This window comes from Sinocyclocheilus anshuiensis, unplaced genomic scaffold, assembly GCF_001515605.1.
Source record: "Sinocyclocheilus anshuiensis isolate Anshui unplaced genomic scaffold, SAMN03320099.WGS_v1.1 scaffold981, whole genome shotgun sequence".
Lineage (NCBI taxonomy): Eukaryota > Metazoa > Chordata > Actinopteri > Cypriniformes > Cyprinidae > Sinocyclocheilus > Sinocyclocheilus anshuiensis.
The window spans coordinates 202524-222631 of record NW_015557100.1 but is presented as its reverse complement, the minus strand read 5'-3'; the positions used below and the strand labels follow the sequence as shown (position 1 = coordinate 222631).

At 36.7% G+C, this 20108-nt stretch overlaps 1 protein-coding gene across 1 annotated transcript in view; it reads left to right on the top strand.

Annotated features, from left to right (window-relative positions):
- Positions 1-10269, top strand: part of LOC107677517 (sortilin-related receptor-like) — an 84095-nt gene extending 73826 nt beyond the window's left edge. Inside the window, 19 exon segments of the mRNA XM_016472446.1 lie at positions 904-1059; positions 1244-1372; positions 1499-1537; positions 2003-2027; positions 2815-2984; positions 3081-3193; positions 3271-3375; positions 3468-3534; positions 4165-4247; positions 4330-4417; positions 4502-4600; positions 5255-5259; positions 5400-5519; positions 5600-5764; positions 5865-6009; positions 6516-6658; positions 6856-7054; positions 7137-7349; positions 8280-10269. Of these exon segments, the coding sequence (XP_016327932.1) occupies positions 904-1059; positions 1244-1372; positions 1499-1537; positions 2003-2027; positions 2815-2984; positions 3081-3193; positions 3271-3375; positions 3468-3534; positions 4165-4247; positions 4330-4417; positions 4502-4600; positions 5255-5259; positions 5400-5519; positions 5600-5764; positions 5865-6009; positions 6516-6658; positions 6856-7054; positions 7137-7349; positions 8280-8347 (2132 nt within the window). The 3' untranslated portion in view covers positions 8348-10269.
- Positions 10270-20108: the final 9839 nt, after the last annotated feature.

Genomic DNA, 20108 nt, shown 5'->3' with positions numbered 1-20108 from the left:
GTGGGACAGAGATGCAAAAAAAAAAAAAAACAGGAAGGGGGCAAAAACCTTGTCATGGAACTTTATATATATATATATATTTATATATATATAGAGAGAGATCTTATATAGAGATCTCTCTCTCTCTATAAATATATAAATATTTTTATGTATTTTCTTTTGAACTGAAAAAACATACAACAGCAGTTTATAAAATTTGTATATTGAAATATCATGTAAGAAAATTACATTTAAAATATATATACATCCATTTATCGTATAGGTTTTACATTCATAATATAATTTTTTTAGCTATAAACAATAACATTTTGTTTGCCTGTTTTAGCTTGCATCAATAAATTAAACATAATCAAATTAAATGCTTTTTTTAATTATGTGTGGCATTCAACACTCATGTTCATACATGCAAATTCATGCTTTTCAACTCAGACGTGGGTGACACAACATTCCCAAGAGTGCCACAGTTCATTTTCACACAAATTATGCAATTCACTTAATACTACTGAGTGTTGTCACTTAATAATAACATTAAAAAATAGAACAAAAATTTTTATAAATAAGTGAATTTCTCAATTGTTTCCATACTCCTTTTTAAATATAATTTTTTTTTATTTTATATACATAAAAAAGATTGAATTAATTTATAAATAGTTTCCACACCACACATTTTATTTTGTTTTAAATATTTAAAAATATGTTAACTGTAATTAAGTGAATTTCTTAATTGTTTTCAGACATCAACTCAATAATTATTAGAAAAACTATTATATTAATGCTTATTCAGACTGAGAAGCTTTTAAGGTTTAATAATTGGGGGAACAAAAAAAAATTAAAATAAGTTTAACCCTTGAGTCTTTATATGTATTATCCTTTTGTTTTATGCTGTTTCTGTCTTTCTCTTAGTCAAAGGCTCAGTGACTCCATTGGCAACTCTTCCTCCTTCGGGCCGCTGTACTAAAGATCAGTTCCTGTGCCTGAAGCCTCCAGTCTGTATCGCTGATTGGCAGCGCTGTGATGGACATCCTCACTGCGTGGACGGGTCTGATGAGGACAACTGTCGTAAGTGCCTATAAGAGAATCATACACAGTACAAAAGTTACCCACTCTTTATTACCATTTTCACTAAAACCGTCAAATAAAACAAACATTATGCTCTATATACTTGGATAAACTGGGAATGGGGTGATGTGGCTAATGTCTTCACATACCTGTAAATGTTAAAAAGCTCCCCATTTTATTTCAGCCACTCATGGTCCGCTGCTCTGTGTGAATGGCACTCTCTGTGCGGACGGCGAGGCCTGCGTGCTGAACAGCGAGAGGTGTGATGGCTTCATAGACTGTTCTGACCGGAGTGACGAGGACAACTGCACTAGTGAGACACTGAGAGACATTTGTGGTGTATTTGCCATTGAAATCTGACTGCAGAAAGAACAGTATTATATCACAGTAAGCTGACTGACTGTTCATGCTGATTCACCCTATTTTTTCCCTTTCTCAGTGGATTTGCTGGTCTACAAAATTCAAAATCTTCAGTGGAGTATATTATTTTAATGTTCCTCTGACCAAATCAAAACTTACTTTATTCATAATTTAATGCTTCATTCAAGCATATTATCTTTAATGATTTTTATTCATGTTAATCATATTTAATGATAATAATAATAATTATGATTATTATTATCATTATCATCTTCTTATTTTTTATTATATTTTATATTATTTTAATGTTCCTCTGACCAAATCAAAACTTACTTTATTCATAATTTAATGCTTCATTCAAGCATATTATGTCTTTAATGATTTTTATTCATTTTAATCATATTTAATAATAATAATAATAATAATAATAATAATAATTAACAGGAAACAACTACAAACAAGAGGATTATTTATTTATTTATTTAATTACATTTTATCTTATATTCTGACATTTACATAAGCAATCTACAAAAGTTTTTTTTTTTTGAAGACAGTTAACGTGTGTTGTTCGGTTTTTGTTAAGAATCTGCTGAGAAACATCTTCCTGCGTCTTGACATCTTTTTGTCTAGCAATTTACCTTAAACTATGGTGCTTAACCGTTTCAGAGCAATTTAAATCAAACACTTCCAGCCTCACTTTCTTGCATCATTATTTTTTAAAAAGCACCATGTATAGTTGTTTTTTTTTTGTTTGTTTTTTTTGCTTTGCTTTGTTTCGTTTTGCTTTGCTTTGCTTTTTGTTTTGTTTTGCTTTGCTTTTTGCTTTGCTTTACTTTGATTTTCTCTGCTTTGTTTGCTTGGTTTTGTTTGATTTTGGTTTATGTTTCATGTTTTGTTTTGGTTTACGTTTTGTTTTGATTTTATTTATTTATTTGTTAGTTTGTTTTAAGCTTTCTCAGGTGGACCACTACAACTTTCACAGACCGCTTAACCTTTATTATTATTTTTTGTTTTGTTTTTTTGTTGTGTTTTATTATTATTATCATTTAGTTTGTTTATTTTAAGCTTTTTAAGTGGTGGAACGTGTTAATGTTGAATCAAAAAATCACAGACCACAAAACTATTATTAATTTTAGTGTTTTATTTTATTGTTTTATTTTTTGTTTTTATTGTTTTAATTGTATTTTATAAAAGAAAAAGAAAATAGAAAATAAAATGTAAAAACAATATATATAATATAAAAAATAATTAGGACATAATGAGGCAACTGGCAGTAGACATTTAATTTGTTTTATAATTATTCCACCATACTAAATACTGTATATAGGGAACCCTTGATCTACACACAACAGTAAATGTCTTCAGGTCAGTAATAAAGCTGTATATGTTTTCCAGGCAGGTGGGTGTCCAGCAGTGGACGTCCATGGACACAAACAGCAATAAGGGCAGTGCCGTTCTGACCGTGTTGATGCCGGACACAACCTACCAGGTGAAGGTTCAGACTCAGTGTCTCAGCAAACAGCACAGGACCAATGAAGTTCTCACACTACGCACACCAGAAGGATGTAAGTCTGGCTTAGCAGCACAGTCACTAAAATGATTTATGGAACAGCTCAGATTTACATGGAAGAGATATGCTGATGACTGTGTTTGTGTGGCAGTGCCAGATCCCCCGCAAAATCTGCAGCTGAGCTCTGACAATGCTGAGGACGGGACGGTACTGTGTTCCTGGAGCCCTCCTGATAAAGCACATGGACTCATCAGGGAGTATATTGTGAGTGAGAAGCCCTCAGGTCTTTATAGCATTTATCAACACATACTTATATCTAACCAGCTCATGTGTGTTTGCAGGTGGAGTACAGTGAAAAGGACAGTGCAGAGTGGTATTCCCAGCGTAGCACCATCACGAATGCAGAAGTGAAGGGCCTGCAGCCCAGCTCGCTCTACAGATTCAGGGTGAGACACTCCAAAACCTGCATGAAGTTGTTTCATGTACACTTCTGGTGATCATAGCTTCACCTAACCTTTATTCATCTGTTATTTGTCAGGCGGCTGCTGTCACAAGCAGAGGCATGGGAAACTGGACCGAAATTAAGTCCATTATTCCTCAAAAAGGTAACAAAACTATATAAAAGAAACTGACATGTTCTCAGAGGAGCGCTGACTCCCCCTGCTGGACATTTATGCTCAAGTGTTTAATCTTATAGGATAGTTGAAACCGATCTAGTCATTTAAACTCTCTTTTCAGCATAGATATAAACAGATCAATTTGTATCTGCAATTTAATATCACTGGAAAAGTAATGTGGTATCATGAATAATTATGAGACAGGGCCTTCTCATAGTATAAGGCCATGCAGTCTCATAAATAATTGAGACGCTCAAAATAATGGATACTAACATTCAATGAAAAATAAAGGATTTTAACATTCTTTGATCATATGAAACATGTATACATACTACCACTTAGTAGTTTGAGGTTGGGTTTTTTATGTTTTTTACAGATGTTTTTTACATCTCTTTCTCGTGTACTCCAGTGTCACACAATCCTTCATAAATCATTCTTATATGCTACTCAGGAAACTTTTCTCATTATCAATGTTGAAAGCAGTTGTGCTGCTTAATATTTTTGTGGTAACCGTGATATTTTTTTTCAGGATTCTTTGATACATTTCAAAAGAACAACATTTATTTCACATACTTCTGAATTCATTACATTATATATACATAATAATGTGTCTTTCAGCTCTCTCTCCTCCTGATGTCGAGATCTCCAGCATCACAGAGGACTCCATGATTTTGTCCATCACCAATGATTATAAAGTCCAGGTCAGTCATTTTGCTTTTTCTCTGTGTGTGGTAACGTTTATGACCTCCTAATTTAAATATAAAATGGATCTCTCTCTTTTAGGTGAAGCACTATATTGTTGTCATTTCATGGGTATTTGATGAACATGTGAAGGAGAGCTGGAATTACACGGTTTCAGGGACATTGAAAGGTACTGTAAAACACTTCACAATCATCAAACATCATGTCAGCATTTCTGGAGGTATATAAAATATGTGTGCTGTCTTCTGTACAGCCTCTAACCTGACAGCAGGAACAGTGTATGAGGTGGCGGTGTGGGCTCACACGGATGATGGAGACAGTCCTACTTCTCTGTTCCGCAAGCAGACCAAAGGTATTTTTTCTAGATCCTGCATTAAATTTATATTTTGACCTCACTATTCGGGGTGAGACTAAAGGCTGGAATACACTACACAACTTTAAAAAACTGCTTATAATACTGAACGTTATTGTGAGTTGGTGTGGTCGCAAATATATTTAAATAGTTATAATTCTTGGTCTGAACAGGTCTTTACTCATGAACACCTAAAGTGCAGTCATATTTATCAATGCTCTGCAAAATTTCACGGGCGATATCCATTCTTTTCAGTAGCAATTCACACGAGGGCGAAAAATTTCCCCACGCAAATTTCGCTTGTGTATAAGTTGGTCACAAGAAAAGTGAAGCCATTAACTTGATCAATTTTAGAAATAAACTAGCCTTTTACAAAGATTTGATTGAATTCATACAAACTTGTGTATTTACAAGTATGAAAACGAAAGAAAATTTATACTATAAGATGCGATCAAGTACAGCATTTAGTTTTATAAGCTAAAGGTGCGGTCACATTTACTGTTGTTCGACAAAATTTTGCAGGTGAAATTCAGTAATTTCAGTAGAAATCCATGTTTTTGGAAAGGGCTACATATTTCTCCATGCTGATTTCACATTAGGTTTAATCATGCTAATTTTGCAGCATTTTTCAGCCGAAAGCTGCTTGATTTGAAGGTGTTGTGAGTTGTGCTTCAAATATCATTAAACAATTAAAAATAGATAATGGACCCACAAAATTTGGCTGAAATTTCACTGTGTCCTGACCTTTAAGTTGAAAAGTGTGTCAAAACATCATTGTAATGTTCCCATGTTTTCGTAGATGTATGGATTGTTCTACGCCACATCCTTCCTGGATCTGTACCGCAGACCTCACAGGGTGAATACCACCTCAACCAGTCTGGCGGTGATCGTTGACAGCGACAAGCAGTTCCTCTTCCTGGTTAGTGTCCACCCTCCTACTCCTCATTTTAGAGATCCAGCTGGGCACCATGATGAAGTGATTGTGTGTTTGTTGTTCAGGTGAGGGTGATCGTTCCATTCCTCGGTCCTCCATCAGACTACGCCGTAGTGAAGATGATCCCCAATGAGCGACTTCCACCTCGAAACCTGCACAAGGTGCGAGTGGATAAGACACAGGCCACTCTGAAGTGGCAGCCGCCATATGATTCTCCCAGCAGTCCTTTGGTATGACCACATTGTCAAGTCCTAGACTCTTTTTTTTATATAAAACATTTAGTTATATGTCAGATGGGGAGTTTCAAGCATCTCTGTATGTATTTATCAGATGTATGCAGTGCACGTGCGAGATACAGTTCGTAAAATGGAGCGGGACTATAAGGTGAGCACTCAGAACAACACGGTGGAGTACACGCTGAAGGGCCTGGAGCCTGGAGGACGCTACAGCATAGCAAAATAATGTTTAATATATGGTACATATTTCAACACAAAAGAAAATAAGAAGTCTCTTATGCTCACCAAAGCTGCATTTATTTGATCAAAAATATGGTAATATTGTGAAATATAAATACAATTTAAAATAGGCCTAACTGTTTTCTATTTTAATATATTTCAAAATCTAGTTTATTCCTGTGATGGAAAAGCAGAATTTTCAGCAGCCATTACTCCAGTCTTTAAGATCACATGATCCTTCAGAAATCATTCTAAAATGAGATTTGGTGCTCAAGAAGAATTTCTTTTTATTAACAGTGTTGAAAACAGTTGTGCTGCTTAATATATTTGTAGAAACCATGATTTTTTCAAGATTCTTGGATGTATAGAAAGTTAAAAAGAACAGGGTTTTCTGAGATAGAAATCTTACTGTGACTTTTGATCAATTTTATGTGTCCCTGCTCAATAAAAAGTATTACTTTCTTTGAAAAGAAAAAAAATGTACTCACCACAAACTTTTGAGATGTAGCGTATTAACAACTATAAGTAAAATTCCCTGCTGTATTGTATTTTTTCCACACAGTTCCTCTGTCTGCGCCTGAGGCCCTCAAGATCTTAGAAGAACAGGATCATGTGTTCCTCTTCTGGAAGAGCCTGGCTGTGAAGGACCGGACCTTCAATGAGAGCAGGGTTAGAAACCAGACACACCTTTAAAGTCTACATGAAATCCACAATGACCCTATTTACTCAATTAATGAACATTTCTGCTCTTATTGTGGATGACGAAATTTTTTTTTTCATCTTTTAACGAGATTCTTCCTCCTCTGAAACTTTCCATTTTGGTTCACTTATGAAATGGTTTCACTAATAATCATCTGATCCTTCAGGGCTATGAGGTGTATATGCATGACAGCGTCAGCAACTCCACAAAGTGTCTGGGTAACACAACGGAGACGTTCTTCAGGATCAGCAACCTGTTGGTGGGCCATAACTATACCTTCTCAGTGCGGGCGCGCTGTCTGCTCATCAACCAGCTGTGTGGAGAGGCGGCGGTGCTGTTATATGATGAACTGGGCAAAGCAGCAGGCATGAACTTTTATGCAATAAACATTCTTCTTCTTTATCTTTGTAGGCATTTGTTGATCTTGAGGCTTATGTCGTCTTTCAGGGCCAAACGATGCCTCATCTCAGTCAGGTAAATCAGAGGACATGGCGGCGGTGGTGGTTCCAGTGTTGTTCCTGCTGTTGGTGGGTGTGTGTGGAGGCCTGGTGGTGCTTTACCTCAGACACCGTCGGCTACAGCACAGCTTCACCGCTTTCGCTAACAGCCACTACAACTCTCGTCTGGGCTCTGCCATTTTCTCCTCAGGAGATGAGCTGGGTAAGACCAGTCTCCTGCCTTTCATGAAATCTGTCTTCAGTACACTTCAGAGAAGTGTCGTTTAGTTCACTTCAGTTTAGCTCAGTTGGCTTGAGATCAGTTGACTTCAGTTCATCTCAGTTCACTTCATTTTAGTTCAGTTTACTTGTGGTTAGCTCAGATGGCTTGTGTGTATTAGTTCAATTCACTTCTATTTAGTTTAGTTCAGTTTACTTCACTGTGTTTGAGTTCATTTCACTCCATTTCACTTCAGCTCAGATGACTTCAGTAAAGTTCACTTCCATTTAGTTTTATTTTATATCGGTTCACTTCAGTTTAGCCCAGTTTCTCTTCAGTTAAGTTCACTACAGTTTAGTTTACTTAAATTCAATTAAAATAATCTCAGTTGTCTTTAGTACAAAGATTTTTTAGTTCAGCTCATTTTTAGTTAGTTATTTTGCTTAGTTGAATAAGTTGACCGTTAACATCACATTTAGTTTATTTTAGTTCACTTAAGGTGAATTCAGTTTAGTTTAGTCGACTTCATTTTAGTTCAGGTCACTTGTTTAGCTCAGTTGAGTTCATTTTAGTTTAGTTCACTTCATTTCATTTTTGTTTAGCTCAATTGACTTCAGTTCAATTCAATTTAGCTCAGTATGCTTACATTTTGTTCAGTTAACTTCAGTTTGGCAAAATTGTCCTCAGTTCACTTTAGTTCAGTTCAGTTTACTTCAGTTGTGTTGTGTTCAGTTTATTTAATCACTTCAATTAATTGAACTTCACCATTTTGAATCAGTTCAGTTAAATTCTTTTCACTTCATTTTATTTCAGTTTAGTTCACTTCAGATCTTTGTTTACCTGAATTCAGTTCTGTTCCCTTAAATTCAGTTCAGTTATCCACACTGTGAAAGTTGGCTATTAAGATGTTTCTTTGTTCCCTCTCTTCTTAAGGTGACGATGATGAAGATGCTCCTATGATCAGTGGCTTTTCAGATGACGTTCCCATGGTGATTGCATAGCTGGACAACTCTTCTATCCTCCTCCTTCACTTCCCACTCCACTTCCTCGTCATGTTTTCTTACGTGCCCATCCGGCACGCCTTCAAGCTATCGAGCCCCTTCCTCTTTACCCCTCCGGTCACTTAGAAAAACGCTGGATTTGGGTTTCTGGACCCTGAGGAAGAAAAGAAAGCATGGAGCAAAAGAGATATTTTTGAAAATAAGATGCACTTTTTTCGGATGCGCAATAACGTATTTTTTATATATAATATATGTGGGTAATTGATTTTGTAGGCATTAACTGAAGCAAACTGTGAAGGAGTTTGTCAGCTGATCAGCAGGCTCACTGAACAGGGAAACGACCCTTATTGTACAACAAACTCTCACATGAGCATTGCATTTGCTTAAAGCCAAAACAAGCATCTAGATATGGGTACATCAGTGTAAAAACACAAACATACACAACAAAAAAATCTAAAAAGCAAACCTCATATGTGTACAGATGAGAAAAATGGACCAATGAATGCTGATGAAAAGGGAAGGCGGTACGTAGGCTGTTGGCAGTAAATTGCACAGGATCAGATTTTTGTTGTATATGCTCAATTTGTGTCACTTTATTTCAGTAGACCTGCATTTGTCCATGGTACCTTGTTTACACTTTGTATCCATTTGTTAATTTCTTTGCTCAGCAATAGATTTAATTCCCTCTGCTTTTTGAAAATGTGAAAACTGTAACCTGTTTTGGTTGTTTTATCAGCTGTTTTCAGAAAAGAATGACCAAAATTAAGACAGTTATTTGAGTGTTGTCCACATTAAGTCCCATGCTTAGTCCATATGTTCACTGTCTTCTTTGATTTATCCTACACATTTTATCTAGCGAATATTATAATATTGCATATCCTGTGTGCTGTCATGGTTTTAGTCCTTTAGTGTTCTCAGGGAACTGGGTTAGTGTAGATGTACCAGCGATATATCAGTCACACTGCCACAGGCAGCGCAGTGTGTTTAATTCAGAGACTATTGTGCTGTACAGTAGTTCCATATTGCAGTGAAGCCTGTGCAGCTCTCGTCTGAACGGACCAGAAGGCTTCATTATTGTGCCAAGCTTAAGAAAAGCAGAGGGTAGAGCAGATGTCTTGCCTTCCCGAACCGTTGTGAAGAGGTACATGTGTTAAATCCATGTTTCATTTTAACTGGATTGCGGGTGTTGCTTAAAAGATTTCTTTATGAATGTATTTTTTTCCCCTTCTTTTTTTTTTGTATCTTGTATTGAGGTGACCAGAAAAAAAGGAAAATGGATATGGTCTACCCCCATCTTCTTTAATGTTCAAGGATTTTAAAATGAGGTTTATGGCCAGTTTACATTCAAATGCTTGTGGTCATTATTAATGATACCCAATTATTAATTGGAATTAGAACTGTTCAGTTGATAGATGTGGCTGTTTTTAGTGAAATTGTGCTTTTCAGTACCACATTGCCTTATTACAACACACTGTATGTAGCAGTATGTCAATGTCATCACGCATGCACGCGTTCACAGGAGATTGACTTGAGTACGAAGAAGAGTAAACAATTGTAAAAAGACTGAAATAGTGCGATAGGAAATGTGTGTATCGACATATTGTGAATTACCACTGTATAAAGTTCCAGCGCAGCACTTGTGTGAATCCTGAGCCACCGTTTTTATTTTATTTTGTCTTGTTTGTATTCTTTACTCGCAACCATTTGTGGCGATATTTGTCATGCCCAGTTTGAAACCCATTTATTTTTGGTCAATAAGATGTAAAACATTTTTTTACATAGCAGTGATGTTGGACACCGCCATGTTTAAATCTTTGATCTTGCCTGCCTTCTGAGGGGTTTAACGATAAGAAACTTGTAAGTGGTACAGTCTGAGATGTTTTATGAACCACTTGTGCTGAAGTAAATGTGGAAAACTTGAATCTGACTCCTCTTGCTTTGTGTGGCGGTGGAAATAAATCTGCATAGTCAATACCTCACACAGCATTCAAGAAATTCATTAAGATTTTTTTATTATTATTTTAACCACTTGCAGCGGTAACATTTTCTGCACTTGGACATGTCTAAGGGATAGTTCACTCCAAAATGAAAAACATTTTCTCATCATTTTTCATCTTAATTCCATTTCGAACTGTATGACATTATTCGGAACGCTACATTTTATTTATTTATTTACTTTTTTTTTTTTAAAGAAAAAACTGGTCTGCAAAGCTACAAAAAACCAAAGTGGTTATAAAGTATATTCTGGGTCTAATGATACAGAGCTAAATTTATAACGTTTATTTTGGATGAAAATGACTAAAATCGCTATGTATGAACAGTTATGAGCAAGCAGTGATTTCCGATTCGTGATAAAGGTTTTGATATGGAATCTTTTCAATTTTTTCCCCAAAAAATCTTTATTTATTTATTGATACTGGTTTAAAACAACGTCTCTTCATATCCTGATAGCAATAAATAATTATCATATGTGGATAAAGGGCCATAAAATGTTCATTTAATCGTTACATTCTGTACGAATGCAATGATAGGATGTCCTACCTGCCTGTCATCCTATATATTTGCATACCTCCGGGCAGCGAGAGTTTGGGGGCGTGGCCACTGTAGTATTGTTGTAGCAGGCTGAACCAGCGGGTGTTTAGCCGGTGTGAAACGCAAGCAAAATTCAAAGACTTGCTAAAATACACAAGAGACAGACAACTGGGTAAACTTACAGTGTTTTTACAAGATGGAGGAATTAGATTTAATTTTTTGGGTTTCAATCAATACGATGAGCTCTTCGGGAACGTCGCTCAGACGGTTGCTATATGCGAAAAGCACCTTCAGGTTTCTAAGCCGTCAGAGTTTCTTCTTGACAGGTAAGCTAAACCTAAAGTTAGAAATGTTCCAAATATGTTGGACATTTTATTGAATTTTTACCCGTTGAGCCTACTTGCCTTTTACTTTTATAGACCTGTGAGAGCTGTCTGTGATATTTAAGTCGGGGGTGACGCGTGACGCGCGAAAGAGGCATATACAAAGGTTGTTTAAAAACATGCTTTATTTTGTAGTTCCACTTGACTAGATGACACTAGTATCGCAAAAATAGCTTTAAAGTGATAGTTCACCCAAAAATTTAAATTCTGTCATTAATTACTCACCCTCTTGTCGTTTCAAACCTGTTAAACCTTCCTTCATCTTTGGAATACAAATTAAGATTAAAGTGGTCATATGATGCTGCTAAAACGAACATTATTTTGTGTATTTGGTGTAATGAAATGTGTTTATGCGGGTTAAGGTTCAAAAAACACATTATTTAAATGTGTTGCACACATCTGAATATTTGGGTTAAACTGTTCTGGAACAGTGTTGTAAATACAACTTAACCACTGATTTCTAGTCGTGTCCTCTTTTGGAAGCTCAGACAAAGTAGTTTCGCTTTCACAACGAAACACAGCGTAACACACGGCGGCCTAGAGTGAGCAGAGGCTGGGGGCTCGAGTGAGTGGCCGGTGGGCTTGAGTGAGCAGAGTCGGTGGGCTTGAGAAAGGCGCGGCCGGCGGATTCGACGAAGGAGTGTCCGGCGGGCTTGCGGCAACCACATGTGACGACCCCGGGCTGGACTCCGCTTCGTCCACGGTGAAAGCCGATCCGGCGATCGACAGCTCGAAGTTGATGTATTTCCTCAGAGACCAGCATGGATCAGCTCCAGGCATGACGAAGCGGATATCGTCCTATTTTGGAAGGCCAAACAAAGTAGTTTCGCTTTCACAACGAAACACACAGCGCCTTCACGACATGGCGGCAGCAACAACAATACTACAGCGAGAATAAAAGTTACACCTTCTTTCTTTGCGTGAACATTTGGGCGGCGTTATGCAAATCTTCCCACATCGTGACGTAGACATGTGGGGGCGTGTTAGAATGAGCCGTTTTAGGTAGGTGTGGCTGACTCTTAACTTTTATAAAGAATATCTCTTTGGATTTGAGACTTTAGTCTTTGCAACTTTACAGATCTTCTTTATGCACCAAGAGCTTGTAACACTCCAAAGAGAAAGGAAAAATTGAAATCGCATCATATGACCCCTTTAAATGTGTGCATTCCTCTGCTTGTAAATAAGGCACAGCGCATGCAGGTTCTACATCTGCAGTATCACACGCATGTGTCGTGGTACTGTCATGAATAGTGGACTACGTGACACAGAAGAGAAGAATTGTTGAATTAAGTCATTATTTTTGTTTTCTTTGTGCACAAAAAGTATTCTCGTAGCTTCATAAAATTACAGTCAAACCACTGATGTCACATGGACTATTTTAATGATTTCCTTACTACGTTTCTGGGCCTGGGAACATTTCAGTTGCACTGCTGTCTATGCAGGTTCAGAAAGCTCTCGGATTTCATAACAATATCTTAATTTGTTTTCTGAAGATGAACGAAGGTCTTGCAGGTTTGGAACGACATGAGGGTGAGTGATTGACAGAATTTTCTTTTTTGGGTGAACTTTTTTGGGATCCCTTTAATGCGTGACTTCAAAAGACTTGGAATATATCATACTATTCGTATGGACCACTTTTATCTGTCTGTCTGTGTGTGTGAACTAGTCATTAATATGTGATTCCCCGAATGTACCAAAAATGATCACGGAACTAATTTAACAATTTATTCAAAGGAAATCACAGTGCACACTGAGGGTCATTCACCTGCAGTGACCTGGAGTTAACAGCTCTGCTCAAGTGCACAATAGATAATTGATCACTCTCGTGGGGTTTGATCCTACAACCTTTTGGTTAACAGCCCACGTCCTTTAATCACTAGGCCACGCCACCCGAGAACAAATATTTTATTCTCCTCCACCTCACGAAAATTTGACTTAAATCAACTTGTATTTTCTTGATTACACATGATGTGAAATAAAAGACATTTCTGAAAATAAGGCAACCTAAAGCAAACAGTTTGCTTCATTTCCCTGCCTCAGCCTCTGGCCCTTCTGCCCTGTGTTTATTGATGTGTGGGCTTTATTTGAACCACATTTAGACATGTTTATAGAGGTGGGATGTCTTTATACGCGGCATGTTCCTGTCTCTGTTTATTTGAACTTGTCGTCCTTTATTTATCCTCACATCACACTCCTCCAACACAGATGGAGGGCTGTTGCTTGCGTGAGTGACGTCACGGAGCGCGCAGCTCGGGGTTTCACAGCTGAACGCTTCAGAGAATGTTTCATCAGTGAGCTGCTCTTTATCTCACAAGGCATCTATTCAGAAACTGGAACCTGTGTTTGTCTGAAGAATTCAGCTTTGATTGTAAATTAAGCACGCGTACACCAAAAATAGTGAGGAAGAACACTAGGCTATGTTGTTAAACAGTAATGAGAATCATCCTCTGTATGGCTTCTTTTTATTTAAAAAAAACTGTTTTTTTTTTAAATATAACTTAATATTTAAATCTTTTTTGTATTGTAATAATTCAGAATTTTTCAAGTCTAATTGATAGGAAAATATGATTAATTTTCTTTCTTTTTTTGTCTTATTTTTATTTTGAAATATGTCCCTCAAAAGGCATTCACTCAGCTAATTTGATTCTTAGAAGGAGTTTTGCATGTGACTCTGAAAATGTAATAATAAATAATTAAATGACATGAAAATGAAAAGTCATGGGACTGAAGGAAATCTGAATCATAATGCAGCTTCCCATAACCACCAGCAGCTGTCGCTCATGTCTCAATTTACTGCTCCTTCACTCACATATGCGACTTATTCCTTATGTTTGCAGGGAAGAGCAACTATAACAAAAGAAGACATCTAGTGAACAGTTCCAATAGCAGTGTGAAATTAACTTTGGTGCTTTTCTGTTAATATAATTAATTAAATAGAGAATTCTTTATAGCTTGGCAATTAAAAAGAGAGAAAAACTGAAAACAACGTCTTCATCTAAGCACAGATATAAATACTTATATAATTCATCAGAATTCTTAGATTGATAAAATAATTGTTACTTTTCAGTAGTGCTGTCAAACAATTAATTGCGATTAATCGCATCCAAAATAAAAGTTTTTAATTTCATAATATGTGTGTGTGTACTGTGTATAATTATTATGTATATATAAATGCATACACATACAGTATATATTTTGAAAATATTTACATGTATATATGTATAGTCATATAATTTATATTACATATAATACATATAATACATATATACATATAATTTTTCTTAAATATATACATGCATGGGTGTGTATTTATATATACATAATAAATATACACAGTACACACACATATATGTAAACAAAAACTTTTATTTTGGATGCGATTAATCGTGATTAATTGTTTGGCAGCACTACTTTTTAGATAAAGTTCCAGCTGTCATTATACTACATCCAAAAAATATTTAAAAAATGTATAAAAATAATTTTTATTATTTTATTTAATATTATTGTAAGAGCAGTAAATGTTTTTTTTTTTTTTTTTAATTTTATGACTTTATTTTTTCTTTAAGTATATATATATATATATATATTTATTAGCTGCCTAATGGTTTGCTTTCTTCCTGAGCTGAAGCTTCTTGAGCAGATTTCCATCGATGCTGCATGCTTGTCACTGTAATGCAGCGGCCTCTTTGATGTTTGTAATGGGAAGGTAATTGATGTTAGCTGTCCAGTGTGTACAGATAAGGACCGTTAAGTTTTACAATGCCAAAACTGCACTGGGACAAACAATTACATTAGGTCAATGTGGTAATGGTCTGTGTCTTTAGAGAAAAGGTCAGACAGAAAGGTCTAGGTCCAAAAATAGATTCTCTGTAAAAGTAGAAATGACTCCGTCTTGTTTTCTGTTCCTCTGGCACATATTGTTGATTTTAATGTGCATTGTTCTTACTGTCAGAAATGATTATATAATTGCTTTTAGAAATAACTATATGATTATAAAGAACAGCCAGAACAGATGGATCATCAAGACGACTAAAAGCACTACATTTGAAAGGAAACACCAGCAGTGGGTGCACCAGCACAAAACTCGCTCTTTTCCCTTCACTAATGAACAGTGTAGCTCACTGCAGCACTTCATCTCAGATGCTTTTTTTCTTTCCTTGTTCGACCACTTTTTTTTTGGGAAAGAGGAAATAGCAAAACAGCTTTCTTAGAGTGCAGCTCGTGTTTCAAGACTTCAGCTTTCATCATGATCTGAGAATAATCAGTGTCACAATTAAAATTTATAACAAAAAAGTATCTACTTATGAAAACACATTAAATATTTTTAGGGTTAGTTTATCAAACATTTATGCACACTATTTGAATGATTTTTAGTAAAATATTTTATCATACTTTTGTATAAAATATTATATTTGAATGTTCATGCTGGAGAAGAATACTGAGAATCTCATTCATATTTATCATTCTCATATATGAAGCACCTGCTCAGATTTACTGATCTTTGGTCTTTCCATAGGCCTGATGGTCCCTGTGTGCCTGTATGTGTCCTGTGTTTGTCTGCGTTAGCCGCCATAAAACACCAGGAGCCTCTTGAACTGCAAGCTCCTAGAGGTGAAAGGTCACCTGGCAGGTGGCAGAAGAAGGTCAAGGGCATGTCAGAAGTTGACAAGAAGTTACCAAGTAAGTTTTTAGCGCTCATTTGTGGGAGACCTTCTGTCTTACGTCAGTTTAAGTGGATCTGGAAAAAATGTTTTTTGTTCTTTTACGTCTTCAAATCTTAATATAAATTACTTTCAGTGTTTCTGACAGGGATTTGGCCCTTCTTCTCATGGGTCATGACTTCCCTCTGTGCCTAGCGCCAGAGGCGGTTTGTTCTCTGCTCAAGAGTGATATAACTTCCTTGACCCTTTCATATAAATTCTTGTGTTTGGGAGTTCTGCTGTCACAACACCAACTTAGGGGCATTAAGTGCAAGTCTGAAAGGATTTGGTTTTGGGAGTATAAGAGATGGAGAAAACACTTTACCATGGCTTTGCTTTGAAATTACTGGCATCCAAAACACCCAACATTTTATATCACGTATTTCCCTCCCCATTTTGTGTCAAATTTGGACCATCTATTAGAGTATGCTTCGAAGCAAGACACCACGTGAATAAAGTAAAAATGTACATACTGTACATCCCCAGCTGATTAATCACAGTACATGAATACATTTTTTTTGTTGTATGTTATGTTTGAATATGCAAATGATGCATTATCTAATTATATATGCACTAATTTGCATTCATTTCCAGAACAAAAATCTGGACATTGGATAAAGGCAGGTTCAAAATTATGATTTTTACACAGGAGATTTTAGATATCTATTTTTATCACTTCATAAATCAGAAAATACTGTCAACAGCCAAAAAAAAAAAAATGGCATAAATGTTATATAAGCCAGACGAATAATATGAACAAACCCTTCTGTAAAACCCTTCAGAATGTATATGCACTTAAAAAATTTTAAGTTGTAAATGAAACAAAGATTATTGAAATACATTTAACACGAAAGTACTTTCTAACTGTAAGGTTTCATTCAGTGTGTTACTTGTCATTTCTTTGAACTTTTCATTTCTTTTTTTCTAAACCAATTTTTAATGTAGGAATAAAACTGGAAAGTTTAGTAGAAAAGTGCATGAAGAAAAAACAATTTTATGAAAGCTGCTTTTGAAGAATTACAGTTGCAACTGAAATGTACAGTGTATGTTTCTATGTACAGAAATGTACATAGAAAAAGTGTAATAATAAACACTTAATTATGTATTTAGGGTGTGTTCTTTTCCACTAGTCTAAAAGAAGACATGCTTTGGGAAGCAAAATAAACCAAAATCTCAAAATTGACCAGAACACGAAAAAAACAACAAAAAAACACACACAATGGTTTTGCCTGTAAGTCGCCCCTAAAGACTTATTTTTTATATATAATTGTGTCTGGATAGCCAGCACTGTCCAAGTCTAGTAGCGATTTTTATTGGCCAATCGTGCAGGTCCTCGCAGCCAATAGAAGTGAATGGTGCTGTTCCTCTCCTAGCAACAGGACTCCTTAGTAGTGCTAACTGTGAGCTTACGGACAAATATTACATCACAAATAAAAAGAACTTAACACTCCCGAACAATAGAGGTGCCACACACCCCCCTTTAATTCTCATTCTCCTTTCACTCCTGTCGATTTGGTAAATGCTTGCCAGGACAAAGCTCAGCAACATGGAAACCAGCTGTGTCGGAACAGGCCGCTGGGGCAAAATCAGTTATAATTCGTCTGCCGTAGATGAACAGGTTAGTTGACATACAAATTCGAAATTCTCCCTCTTCGGGCCTCTCAGACATATGGCGAAGCTTTGAAGTGCACACAGGGCTGCTCTGTCTCCTGTTACACGTGGCCCCGCTCAAGTTGCTATGTTTAGCTTTGGAGAGGTGTCACCTAGTCTCCATCAGCACCAGCCAAATCTCCACAAACATTGGGCACAGTTGAGCTGGCTTACCACCTCCAGCCCAACTGCTGAATCAGAGCCGCGGCGCTCTGAAGATGGCTGTGGCATCCCGACATCCCGTCTGAAGTGCCGACAGGTACCGCGGATGTCATTTCACCCATCTTCCTTACCTGCTACTTCCAGAAATAACACTGGTGAGTGCCGCTGCAGTGCCCCGTTATTCGTCCCTTTTAGGTTCAGCCAAATGAGTGCAGACATTTGGGACATTGCTAGCTCGCCAATGAGCGTGAGAAAGACAAACAAAAGCCTGTTCTCCTGATACCAGCTCCATCCTCTTTTCTGGACCGTTGGCGTGGCATCTCAAACAAACAGCCGAAAGGGACGTCTCTTTGCTATTTACACATTTTCAAAAGAACATTAATCTTCTGTAAGCCTTTCCCATGTATTAGGCATCTTATGTTTATTGGACTGGCTGCAGATTTTTATTTATTTATTTATTAATTGTAAATATTTACAGAGGACTTCTGGCAAATGGAGGTATAGTTAGCACCTCTTTAACACGCAGTATGAGGATGCAAAGTGGTGCCAAAAATACCCCCAGCCACTTTCAGCCTCTAATAGCACATTACGTTGAACAAAATCAACACTTGCGCTGTGGCTGTCAGTTTTTGGCGTATTCTGTTTCTCTTCCAGAATGTGTGACACACGTTGTTGATGCATTCAAACATATTTTTGATGTGGATAAAAGCAGGGGAATCGCTAGACCCTTTTTACTGGGGTGTAAGACCCAGAAAATTATCACTGTACCCTAGTAAAATGTTACTGATAAATCTATGTCTGACAATGGAGATTACTGTATAACAATCTGAGAATATTTTTTTCTTATAATGTTTTAGAAATCATGTTGTGTGTTTACAATATGCTGTTTAGCTAATGATGGAACATTATAAACTATATAGATTGTATAATTTCTAAATTTAAAGCAAAAACAGAATGGTCTGATGTAAACTTTGTGAAATTATGCTACATAAAACATATCTTCACGAAACAAAAACAGCAGATGGGCTGAATGAGATGCAGATTCACTGTCTGTCAGTAGGTGGCGCTTATGGAACAGCAGCAATGTTGCTGTTTTCTTGGTTACCTCTGTAAACAAAGCAGCGTGGTGCTTAAAAACACTACTGCATTATACAGAGATAAGATAAAATAAAAATACCATCTAAACTTTTCTGAAGACAGTCAGTTCCCTTCAGAAATACATTTATATGAACCCTAATTTAATATTTAGGATTTTCATCCAATATTTCGCATCATGAACTGTTAACTTGATCTGCCTGTACATTATTTTCTCCTCTTTGCATTTGCCTTCAGCTTCTCTGGCTTCTGTTAACAGCGATTAATAGTTGGTTTATTTGCCCAGTTAATAAATAAAAGTTGTGTGATAGTGTAATAGTTCTGAAAGTACTCTAACCATTAGTCAGAAGTGTATGGATCTCTTCTCAATTCACAACGCTGTCTACATTGCTATACCATTCTACCGGTATGCAGTTTAAAAAAAAAATTTCATACTGTGTGTAATTCAAACCGGTTTACCGTTTGAACCGGTATATCGCCCAGCACTAGAAGACTTTTTTTTGATGTTGGCCTGTGCCCCAGTACTGATGAAAGCTGGAAATGCCCCTGGATGAGAGTGTTTTAAGACATACATGACCACAGTCATCACTAACTTCCTTCATCTTTCAGCGAATCGTTATGAGCAACACATAGGAAACATAATTATTTCCCCTTCTCAGAGAAAGTGAAGATGGATGTTTCCTATGAGTCGCTGCTCCTCGGTGCTCAGCCGTGGCGGCGCCTGGTTCGGCACTGCTGCCGCTGCCGGGAACAGTGTGGATATTGTTTTTTCAAATTTCCTCGCTGACTGAGCTCCATCTCCCCCACCCTACTGTAGCAAATGACACCCTCACTTCATAAACGACACATTTGTTTTAACCCTTGTGGCATGGTCTGCTATTGTTCTGCAGCGTGTGTAGCATTTCCGTTGCGATTCTGCTTATTTTCAGATTCCCTGTGACACAAAGGCTTTTGCATTGAGCGGGAGAAGGAGAACAAATGAAAGCGAGATTGGAAAGAAAGAGTCATTGGAAACATCTCAGTTTGTATGAATGTGACAATGGAGACAGTGTGTAGTACAAGAGTGATTGATAAATATTGCTGTATCTGCTGTGAGGAAACAGATGCCATCAGGTGGTGGTATGCTGGTGTTCCTACCTAGGCTTACTAACTAGCTTAACCAGCAAACTATCTTTTTAAAGCCGTTTAGTTGATATGGCTATGCTAATCCTCTAGCTAAACCAGCTGGTTTTAAGTGGT